Genomic DNA, 12,205 nt, shown 5'->3' with positions numbered 1-12,205 from the left:
TTTTTTTTTTTTTTTTTTTTTTTTTTTTTTTTTTTTTTTTTGTTTTTGTTTTTGTTTTTGTTTTTGTTTTTGTTTTCTTTTGCCCATTCTTTTCTTTTATAAAGTTTGTTTGGTTATTTTTTGTGATACCCTTTGTTAATCTTTGACCCGAAGAGCTCATGATCTGCTCTCTCAGGTAAATAAAACTGAAAAACAAACAAACAAACAATCATTGTTTCTACTCTTCAGGTTTTTTCCAAACAGCCAAATGAAAAGATTAATTTGGCTGAATTAGGGAATTTTATTTTGTGCATTTCAAAAATGAAGAACTACATTTTCTAAACTCAGTTGTTTCTGTGCTAGACATGTGTAAAACCCGATTATGCTGCAATCTTTCCGTTTAACATTACAACATGCAGTGCAAGAATGACACATAAAACATGAGATCAAAAAAGATCAACTAGAACATAGTGGAGCCAGAGTTGTTACCAAGTTCCTTAATTTATTTCCAAAACAAATTTTATTTATAGCTTTGCCTTACTGGACTTACTGGAGTGTATAATATAAATGATACTAATGAATAAAAATACAATTTGAGATCAGGCAATGTTTCAAAAAGTACAGTTGGCTATTTTTAAGAGATTATCACTTCAGTATAGAGTTTATCTAGATTAACACCAGCTCATATAATCTTAGATTTAACATTGCTTTCTTCCCTCTTCATTTTTGAACTGTCCAGTTTGATGAAATGTTGAGTAGGATTGTTTAAAAAAAGGAAAAAAAAAAAAAAAAAAAAAAAAAAAGCTTAGTCATAGCCTAACCTCTTACTTTTCTTGCTACATAATAACGGTAAACCAATGCTATACATATTTTTCTATATAAAACATTTATCTGTCACTGAAGTTATACTTAACTGATCAGTGCAAAAGTAACATCATAAGCAAGCATAAACTCCATCATACGTATTTGTGTACAGAGGAGATTTTATCTTTTAAAATATTACTATTAAATTAGAAAAATAAACTAGCAGTGACAATCACACTGTCAGCAGTGCAGTTTGCAAAACAGTGAAAAGTTACCTGTAATAAAGTAGGAATAATTTGATTAATAATTTCTGCCATTTTCCCCCATACAAAGAGTGTTATTGCCTATGTCTATAATTTGACATCTTTTGGAAATCTTTTTCTATCACAACTCTTTAAGATCCACTTCCCATTTCAAAGTATTTTCACCAAATAAGAACAATTTATTCTGTTATATTGTTCCTGCTTTCCATAGGAGCTATAACATACCCTGAAATAATAACCAAGAATTAATTATCTAGGAAAACAGTAAATGCTAGTGACACAGTAGGACATAAACCTCAATATCATTATCAAGAAATTTGGAAATTCCCTTTTTTTTTTTTTTTAATGTGCAAGAGGCATATGAATATTTTTCATGATCTGTTGCTGACATTTCAGTAACATTTTTGATCAAATGACACCTCTCATACATTATGTCGAGAAAGTAAGTCTCCCAAACCACGTATTGCAGCAGTTCAAAACTTGAGGTACAATATACTCCATCCTTAATCAGAACTTTTAAGTACTGAACACTTTAGCAAGGGACTTGATCTACTTAAGATTATTAACCTTTGAAATAAATAGTGCAAGTATAGCCACTTCTTACAATTAACTTGCCCTTAAATACATCTGTAACATCTCCCTGAAAAAGGCAGCACACTTGTGCTACACTTCAGTAAGAAAACTTTAAAATACTGGTACAATAAAATATTGACCTACGTGTTACTGGTGTGTTATAAATTCATCATGCATATATTTCATTTTCAGCATGTTGTTTGACATTAAGAAATGTACCATCAGTTTTGCTTTTTCCCCTTGTGATGCAGGAAGCTGTCAGCACCATCTTCTACCTATTTATTCTACCTGTTTTACCACTAAGATGGAAAACCCACAGGAATAGAGAACTGGGAATTACAACTGCACTTCTGCCAAACACCCTTCAATTTGGGAACACTAAACAGAGGTCAGTAAGGGCATGCAGGTATCTATATATTAAAGAACATACGTGTTTTGCATTTTGTTCACTGGATGCTGTTCCCAAAGAACTACACACAGAGGTAGCCTGCTTATTCCTACTGGTGTAATTTCAAAAGTCTTCAAAACCCCATTTTCACCAGTGGTAGGTTAATTTATTTTCCCCACTGATATTGTTTCCATTTGCTTCAACAAAGCCAGGATTTTATTAATAATAAAGGCCTGAAGTGACCTATAATATATGATAGATACATGGTCTCCCCTAACATATAGGTAGTCCATTTTATTATGCACATGCATGTTTCTTATGAATTTCTCGTTGTGAAAAATCACATTTAAATGAATAAATAAGTTTGCTGCAAGACTCACAGTATTTAAATAAATTTATAAATGGATTAGCACACGATATTGTCTCATCATTGCTCAAGAATTAACTCTAAAGAGTAGTTAAAGGTTTTTTAAAATATTGTATGTAACTTCAAAGGTTTACATGTTTTGTTAACTTATTTGTGTTTACTTAATGGAGTGTTCAATTGAACACATACAGCTCTCCCCCCAGTACAGTTCAAGACAAAGTACTCTGCTTTTATTGGCATATGTTGCTGTATGTTAGTCTACTACTCTTTAAGCATGCATTTGCAAATAACCATTTATTCTTAAAGAGACAAAATAAAAACAAAAAACAAAAACATGAGAGCAATTCTTCATATGCTTAGCTCAGTAAAGAACCACCCCGCTTTGTTATATGTATGATTTTGACTTGAGATGTCTAAATTTCAAAGCTACCTAAAATAAAATTGTGCATATTCTTTAAAATGCTCCTTACTAAAAGTTTCTGCATTACATGTGCACTGCAGTTTTAGTTTATTTTCTTGGCCCGGTTTTCAAAAGAAAACCAAGCCCCACACAGTTACTCAGCATAGGATCTGCTCTCTTTCAACATTTTTGAAAGTCAGGATGCAGCGAAAGTGATTGTGCAGAGCAGGACATTTCTGTTGCACTGTAAGCCAAGTGTTTGTTTATGCCCAATAATGAGAAGACCCAGAAGTTTCATCACGTCAATCAAAAACTTTCACAAATCATAAAGGATTTCAAGGATAACACCAATTGACCAGGCCTGAGTTTCACAGCTGAAAGGACAGTATTGTCCATTTTCATTGGTCAGTTCTGGAAGCCCTTTCCAGGATGATCTGATAAAAGAAAAACAAAGAGCATTCTTGTTAGATTATACATTGAAATTAAAAGAATATTTCATTATCAAACTTTGAGGAGATTATCTCAGTAGGAAACTAAAAACCATGACTAAAGGCCTGTTCTCCTGTAGTTACAATATGTTATTTAATAACTAAGATTGGATTCAATTATTTTATCTGCAACTTGAAGTTGTAATTTTTTGGGGATGCCTCTCCTTCAAAGCAGATTCTCTGGTACTAATAATACCTGAACTTACAGTACTGGAATAATGCTCCTGTTTCCCATTCAGGTAGTTCTGCAGCTTGAAAAAAGTAAGTGAACTTTGAGATAACTGGATGTTATTTGAGGGCCATATAGTGAGTTCCTCTGTCTTATAATACCGACATTATTAAAATTCTGAAACAGTCAGACTAATTTGTTCATTTAAAACACGTAGAAACCTTAACAATATATTGCATAAACTTATCTGCCACATTTTTATTCTGTCTCTACTAGCCCTGTAATTTTGGTTTTGTTTTGGTTTTGTTTTGCAGTTTATAAATACTTTGGTTGTTTTTTTAAAAAAAAACAGAGACACCAAACATTTTTTGCTGAAATTTGTTTTTTGTACAAAATTATATTCCTAGTTTTTACACAAAATTTATTTTCCCCAGTCTTTACATAGGTAAGTAATTAGTAATTCTAAAAATCTATAAACAGCACCAGATCTCAGCTGTTCTTGAACCCTGACCTGAGATCTGCTATAGAATTTATAGCACTGAACTTTGTATGTAGAAAACAGATGTTATTTATATTATGGACTTGAGACTTTATAGATGTTATTTAAACCATAGACTTCTATATCATGTGATATTATATACTTTTATATGCAATTGGATAGCGGATACCACTAGTTACTGAATATGTTGAACCTATGTTAGCTGGTGTATTACCTTTCAAGGTGAACATAGTGGCGAGAAAGCGCATTCTTTACCATAACTACAGTTTTTGCATGTATCTGTGGACCAATTAACTTCGAGAAGTACAATTTGGCACGAAGAAAATATCCAATTGGCCACAGCCATTCCTAAGCAAAGAATGATAAGAGAGGATTATTATAGCTGTCATTTTGAAAAATTGTCAGCACTTATTCTGAAATGGAATAAACTGGCTCTTACAGGTCCTTGGTGATAATTAAAACCTCTGGCTACATTATAGTTGTCATTGTCAAGAGCATTGTCATATACTCCACAGTACACCATATCACTGCAAGAAAAAAAAAGAGAAATTATGTAAACAAAGCATTAACTAAAATAAGGCATAAATTAGAATGCGGAAATGAACCAAACATTTTTATAGCATTTACAATTGATGGCGGTTAGGTCAGGGAAGTCTCCATCAGGTTTTGCTTTTACATGACAATGGAATTCCAAATACTGTTTAAACTAGTGGGAAAACAGTTAAAATCTTGGAATTACTTATATTCATAATTTTGCCCTTATGTTTTTATTCAGACTGCAATGCATACACTGTATGCTTACGCTATATCATATATGAGTGAACATTATAATGCAACTTTGATCTCTTATGATAGCATATTTGACTTGCCTGCTATGTGGCATCCAAAACCACCTGGCGCTTGTCTACATAAATAAAAGTAACTGCATGGACTTTTAAAACAGGAAAACACTTGTTCCTGAAGTATTTATTGCAGCCTTATTTTACAGGTATACGTGAGGATTTTAACAAACGAAACGTTACACCCACACATTAAATAATCCACACTGGCATGTTTTAACACTTATTCTTATCTCTGCTATACTTACTCTGGGTCTAAAGTTTTCATGCCTAACGGACCAAGTAGTTTTTCCTCTGCTATCTGCAGAGCTTTCCAAGCTCTCTCAGGCGTGAACAACTCAGGAGCCTAGTAAGATAATAACAATTTACTCAGTAAACCCTGCACATGTACATACACAGGACTATGTACATGAATGTAGAAGACCACAAAAGCCCTAGCTATCATATTACTGAATCAAAATACAGTTATTCTTATAGAACCTACAAGTCAGAGTAAGCAAGATGACAAAAGCTATTTCACTGCTTTGGACTTTATTTATCTTACATTTGGAAAAAACTATAACTGGAGTTCTTTACAATGAAAATAAACAACCCCATGCTTTTCAGCTAATTTGAGGGGACTCCTGCCTCCTCATCCTAACCTAAAAAAAGAAACAAAAACCCACAAACCCTTTGAATACAGTGAACACTGCAAATTTATCCCAGTGATAAATTTGGACAGCCATTTCATATAGGTAAGTTCTGTCAAGGATATACTTTTAGGGGATATTTTAAGACAGATCAATATTAAAAGCAAGGAAAAGAAAGCAAGCTTTGAAACTTTATTCTAAGCAATATGCATTCCAGATATAATGCCATGCAGACGAACCTTATAAGGCAAGTTAAGTTCAATAATAAAGAAAATAGTTTTAAGTAAAAATGTTTCCCTCTCATATGCCTCACTTACCACAACCATTGCTATTGTAAAATTTGGTCTGAGTTGGTAATCACACCATGGACTTGAAGCTCCGTAGCTGTCTTTATAAATTCCACGTTTGTGAACAAGATTTGGATGTTTTTCATTTGGATCTGCTGGGTTCTCAGAGACAAAGAAGAGCTTTTCAAAGTGTGCTTGAATTTTTCTGTCCCATTCATCATACGTGATAGTTTCCTCCTTTCCTGAAAGATATTACACGTGGATTTTATTTTCTGAAAACCGCCACACCGGTAACAACAGAAGTGTGCTTATGCCTAGTTCTGTTTATTACAGTATTACTTACGATATTCCTAACACAATAAAGGCCATTGAAGCAAAAAGGGTATTATTTAGAAGTTGAATTATACTGCAGATCAACTCCAACACCTGCACAACTTTTTTACAAGACAAATTTTCTCATTTGCTGTAATTAGGTAAGAGTAAACAGCATGAGATACTATTATCTGTGGTAACTAATTAATTGAATAAGTCTAAAATTTTTAATCAACGTTTTTCAGCATGTTAACATGTCATCTCTTTCATCTAAAGATACTTAGGTAAGTTGCCAACATTTACAGGATAAAAACAGATGTATCTTGTGCCATTTTACTTCACCTTCTGTAATGAACGATGTGTTTCATTGTGATAAATGGATATCAGTGATAAAATTATTATGTGAGAAATTGGGTTTAGGCTCCAAAGTTCCTTTGAAATCCACACCCTATTATACAGAACAAAATATTTGTCAGGTTGACCAGAGAACGTTGATTGTAATAAACTTTTGTAGTAACTAAAGATTTTACCTATACTAGATTCTTTCCCGAGTTTTTTCCATTTTTCCTCCTAAACCTTCTTGAATAGTTCTGATATTCATCCCTGATGTTACACTGCCACCAGGTTGTTTCAGTTATATTTATATTCCAATCATAAAATTATGAGATGTGTGTCTTTACCATGTCTTTTTATGGTGACTCCATGGAATGGAAACTCATTTTTCCTAGATAAATCCAGCAGCCAGCGAACAGTCGACTTACACAAGCCAACAATTTCCACAGCAGAGCCATCTCTAAAATAATAATGGTAAAAAAAATCCAAAAATTACTTTAAGAAGGCCATTAAAGATACAGACTGTTTTCAGTTACTTATTGAACTTTAAGGACAGATTATTCAGATACTTAATTTTTCCCATGTTGTGTTGCAGCCCACATCATACCTGATTTTTAAGTTAATATTTTGCCTCAAAACCGGGTACCTTTTCTATCAAGTATTGCCACATACATTCTCATTGTCTTCTCCAGACATTTTCCAATATACAAGAATATTATTTCCAACATATATTTTTTTAAATTACTTTTTCCTCACTGTTATTAAGAAGGCCAAGAATCTAAAAACTGAAACTGACTTTTGTTAGTAAATAGTCACCAGTCATTCATAGCAACATCGTCCAATTTCAGAACTCTGCTATTAGCTTCACAAATCCAGTGAAGAAAGCAAAAAGTGAAAAACAAAACAAACAAAAAAACACAATTCAGGAAGACAAACAAGATGTCCAATACTATCATTCAAATGGAAAAAACAAACAAACAAAACATTTAAATGCACTACCACTTATTACAGCCACAGTCTGTACGTGATCTGAATGCTGAAAATCAGTCTGTGAACATTAGCAAAGTAGATCCTTGCATGGAAGACATGAATTAATCAAATGAAACAGAATGGTGATATTGGAAGGTTGGAAAGAAATTAGCTTGCCAAAAGCTTCTGTGATTCTGTGATTTATTATTAAACAAAGGCATGCATTAGAGATATACTGATAGTCGCTAAGATTGCCATAAGAGCTTATGCTTTTTCTATAATACTGTCACTCCACAGAACTGTTTCCTTGAGGAAACCTGACATATCTCCTTTATGAAATAAGACAATTATATTCTTTCTTTGTAATCCAAGACTGAAATTTACAATTGCACAAGAAAAACTCAAACACAACCAACCAAAAATGGGGAGACTCCTGCACAGGACACTTGGCCTGTCACTGTATCTCATTTTCTGGCCTGCTTTAAATCAGACTGGCTAGGTTTGTAATTTGTTGCAGAAGCATACCACACTGCCACAGTATTTCTCCTATAGAACTTTGCCTTCAGCACCAATCAAGAAAATCAAACGGTTTATTTCACTAAAGAATACCCTAGTGCTGCAGGTTTGCAAGAAAAGAGCTTATTTTAAAAAAGTTTTATTTTAACTTTAAACTTAGATATTGCAAATATTTTTGAATTCTAAATAAGAAACACTTATTGATAATGGTGTGATTTCAATATCTTTTATAATAAAAAGTTTTTCATAATCAGTCTAAATAACATTTTTTCCAGTAATCTAGTATTGCAAGTATCCATTTTTTCCTGTTATGTTTTACTACTTGAATTTAAAACTTTCGCTCCTGGCATGGAGCAAAGTCCATGAAGATGATGGCTTCCCCTGCTAAAAATACACCTCTTTTCTTTAAATGAGCACAAATTAGAAACACAATTAATACTTCAGCAGTCAAGCAGAAGTTAGAAACGTATAGAAAACTGAGAGCATCTCAGATGTGTTAACAGAAGGCATAATTCTGGAGAAGAATTTCAGTTGAAAAAAGATCAGCCCCCCACAGAGGTTAGATTTTGTACCTCGGAGTAGCAGGAATTCCTCTGTTGCGAGCTCTGTCACTCTCCCCCATTTTATCCATCCAGGTGCCACAATTGAAACGGTTCCCTCCGAAGACAAAGCCAGTTTCATGGTCAACACCCACTGTTACATTAAAACCTGCCAAGCAAGAACATCATGTACGAAGTCTGTATGTAAACCAACACAAAACCCCAAATGCGTGCTGAGCCCGAACATCCCAAATAAATGAAAACCCTCCACACGAGATCTGAAGTGGGTTTCTGAAGGCAGCTATACTTTCTGAGTGAACTTTCAAAGACAAATTGCACCACAACGTATAAACAATTGCTGAAAGTAAACAAGCACTCTTAAAACATTAAATCTATCTTAAGTAATATAGTTTTAATAGCATTAAACACTTTTTGAAAAATAAATTTAATAAGTTGAGGAAAAGAATATAATCTTCATCTTTTGAATTGCATAGCAAGCGTGTTAGCTTTTTGTTACCTTCATCTCTCATGTTTTGATCTATCTGCGGACCGGCATTCCTTTCTCGGAAATTTATGCCTTCCATGTGTCGTTGCATTGCTTCCTGTATTACTTCATAAAGCGGCTGATCCTAGATTGATTGCATGTTTGGGTGATATGAGAAACGCAAAATTAAAAAGTACTGGAAAAGCTCGATCAATTGTGCCAACAGTAGCAATTCTTAGCCTCTAGTTTATTAGAATTCAAAAGAAAAGCATCTAGCATTTTCATTAGCATCTTTATCAATGGGATACATTTTATAAAATTTTTAGTATTATAGAATTATTAATATAAACATTTTTTCAAAACTGAAAGCAAAGAAAAATTTAGAAATAAAGCTGATGGATTTTTTCTTCATCCCCAGTTCCACCCCACACTTTTCTAATCAAGTAATGCAGATGTAGTAAGAAGTGCCTAAAATATGTAGTTCTTGCACTGTAATCATATTTCACCATAGAAAAACAAATAGTGCCAGGTTCCTGTAGACAGAAAAATTGCATCCTTTCATTAAAAATTATAGCTGTGTTCAAGACTTGTAAATCAGAAGTCATCTTTACCACACTGCCTGCAGGTTGAGGAGAAGAGTCATCTCTTGGGTACATCCTGGAAACAGGGCATCTGAGAATGTCTAATCCATTTGGGACAATTTTACAGTAGTCCTGGATACACTGAAGCCACCACCATACAGCATCACGACAGTTGTATCTGGCATGTGTCCCCTGGCCGAGCAGGTTGGGAATGAGACCATGTCTTAAAGTCCCACCAAATGCTAAAATTATGTTTCTAGAACAGAAATAAAACGCAGTCTTGATTAAGTTAATTTCAGGCAATTATTTAGCCAAATATTAATTACAAAATGTATAAGTTCATCTAAATAGCAGAGTAAGTCAAAGGGAAAAACAGGATCTTAAATACAGATTTGCAGCAAGATTTTGGCATGACCACTTACATTCTTCACTAGTACAAAAACTTCTTTCACAATAAAAAATCATCTATTATTCTACAAATTCCTCAACACGAATAAATGTAAATACATTTGTTTTTATGAAACATACAACATTGCTAATATGGTAAAGGCAATTTCATTTTTCATAGGTTGTGATATTGACCCTAAACCCAAATCCCACTGAGGTCAGAGGAAAGGTTTTTACTGATGTTTACTGTTTATGATTATCCTTGTATCCTTTCTGATGGGGGTGGACAGGGAGGGGGGCAGGAGCAGATGACAATTTTCTGTTAAAATACAGAGAGGTGCCGGCAACTGAGAGGTTGAGAATTTTCATTTGAGAACCTTTGCACATACCTTGCAGAAAACATGGACTCCAACTTGTTTTAAAAGGGAATATAAACATACTAGTAGACCGCAGATACTACTGTATGAGGAAGGTAGCAGTTAGGTGGCCAAATATACAACAGCATAAACAAATGCTAATTTAAACAAACTAACTTTTACATTCGTGTCTTGTGGAGAGCTACACCCAAATTGAAAGATCAATGGGAATACCAGCTCAGTAACTCTGGCTTATATCTGACTCATTTATCGGGCTAAACATTAGCATCTCATATACAGATATCAGATTGTAATAATCCACAGTTAGCTATTTCTAGTATTAATAGAGTAATATTAGCAGTCACCAAAAAATAATGATAGACCTTTCTGATCAAAATAGAAATCCCTTGCTACTTCAAGCTCTTAAATAATTTTCAAATTATTGCTTAGTAACAATGACACAAGTATGCTCAACATAATCACTTTAAGGACAAGCAGTAGAGTTACGTGGGCTAAAACGCCCTTATCTATACAGAACCAGAATATGCTATCAATGCTAAGAAAACAAAAGTGACATAAGGAGTATTTTTCATTCCATGTAAAAAGAACTCACAAATCCATCTAGGACCATTAAAGTTTTATATTGCACATCAACTCTTTCTAACAGGTTGCATGTTCTTCCAGGTTTCAAGAGCAAGAGCATGCCTTTTCCCTAACTATCTGAAGAACTATTTCAAGCAACAGTAAGAACTAAGAATCAGTCAACTCTTACCTTGCTTCTAGGTAACGCCCTGTAACTAACATTAGACCTCTCAGTGCAATAAAGGTATCCCTTCCCCAAGAGCGAAAAATCCCTGAAGAAAAGTGAGGTAAACCTAAAAAGAAATATCATTGATGAACTCAGTTATTGATATCGCAGAAGTCTCCAAGCACACATGTACAATGTGTGAAATCCAAGCACACAAACTAAACAGAGGTAAAAATATATTCAGATGCTATCTCAGTATCATGAAAGGAATGACCGGAGAGCTATGAATTTCTTCAGCCTAATAATGCTCTCAGCCACTATAATAGGAATCCTGCTTCTCTATTCTAGCAGCTTCTAGAGCTACATCTTACTGCAGACATTATGACATGTAATTTTATGCTTTAACAGCAAGACTCATTCTTTATAATTACAACAGTAAAATCCATTCTTGTCTTTTCTTCTATTTATTAACTTTCCAGTCTAACAAACAAAAAAATCCATAATAAAGGCTCAAAACAATAGTCTGTTGTGCATGCGTGCTCGAACTAATTTGTAGCTTCTCTTACTTACTTATTCAAAACATTTGCTAATACTCAAATATGACCTCCACACCTCTCTAATTTTATAGAATATGGCAATAAGCACCTTGAGAATGACGATCCATTCAAGGGTTAAAAATTTCACAGACTCAACTACGTGAAGGGAATATTTAAAATGAAGCCCTTTCGCATAATTAATCTTAATGACTAAATTAAGGGAACAGTGCTTGTTTGTGCTTCTAGGCAACACTAAAACAGGCAAATGGAATGTTACTGAAAAAAAGAAACTAAAAGCAGTAAAGTTCCATGAGAGCAGGACAGACAGCAGAAGAAAGGAGAAACAAAACAAAACAAAAACCAGCCAGACAGAGGCCATAGAACGTGCAGATGATAAAAGTTTCTATAGTGTCAAAAAAGGAATGAACCAACTTAGGGAAAATAAATCAATTCTAAGTTACCAAACACAGAAGCTAATAATTTTGGTGTAGGAAAGTGCCAAGTTCAAAGACTGCCAGACGCTGGCAGAATGTTTGGAGGAATAAATACTGCTTGCTGACAGTGGTTATGTTCTTTCCTAAGCAGCCATTGTTGCCCCTTTCAGGGACACGTCCAGACCAGAGGTTCTTCTGGTCCACTAATGGTTCTTACATTTTTCTGAAAACTTGTAAACAATAAACCCACACTTACAATCCATTACAATTCACTTCTTAAATTCACATTTAAAAACAAATTAAAACCTCTTATGGGAAGTATATA

The 12,205-nt window shown here is 33.9% G+C and overlaps 1 protein-coding gene across 3 annotated transcripts in view; it reads right to left on the bottom strand.

Annotated features, from left to right (window-relative positions):
* Positions 1-264: 264 nt before the first annotated feature.
* AGL (amylo-alpha-1, 6-glucosidase, 4-alpha-glucanotransferase) overlaps positions 265-12,205 on the bottom strand; it is a 37,036-nt gene continuing 25,095 nt past the window's right edge. For all 3 annotated transcript variants that reach the window (XM_035332943.1, XM_035332944.1, XM_035332945.1), the window contains 10 exons: positions 10,935-11,037; positions 9,450-9,675; positions 8,872-8,983; positions 8,388-8,523; positions 6,678-6,790; positions 5,716-5,927; positions 5,018-5,115; positions 4,370-4,457; positions 4,145-4,278; positions 265-3,208 (listed from right to left, as the gene is read on the bottom strand). In XM_035332943.1, the coding sequence (XP_035188834.1) occupies positions 3,091-3,208; positions 4,145-4,278; positions 4,370-4,457; positions 5,018-5,115; positions 5,716-5,927; positions 6,678-6,790; positions 8,388-8,523; positions 8,872-8,983; positions 9,450-9,675; positions 10,935-11,037 (1,340 nt within the window). In that variant the 3' untranslated portion in view covers positions 265-3,090. The remainder of the gene's footprint in view (positions 3,209-4,144; positions 4,279-4,369; positions 4,458-5,017; positions 5,116-5,715; positions 5,928-6,677; positions 6,791-8,387; positions 8,524-8,871; positions 8,984-9,449; positions 9,676-10,934; positions 11,038-12,205) is intronic.

Source organism: Oxyura jamaicensis, chromosome 8 (genome assembly GCF_011077185.1).
Source record: "Oxyura jamaicensis isolate SHBP4307 breed ruddy duck chromosome 8, BPBGC_Ojam_1.0, whole genome shotgun sequence".
NCBI lineage: Eukaryota > Metazoa > Chordata > Aves > Anseriformes > Anatidae > Oxyura > Oxyura jamaicensis.
Note: the sequence above shows the minus strand (reverse complement) of the source record. Positions and strands in the feature narration are given on the sequence as shown.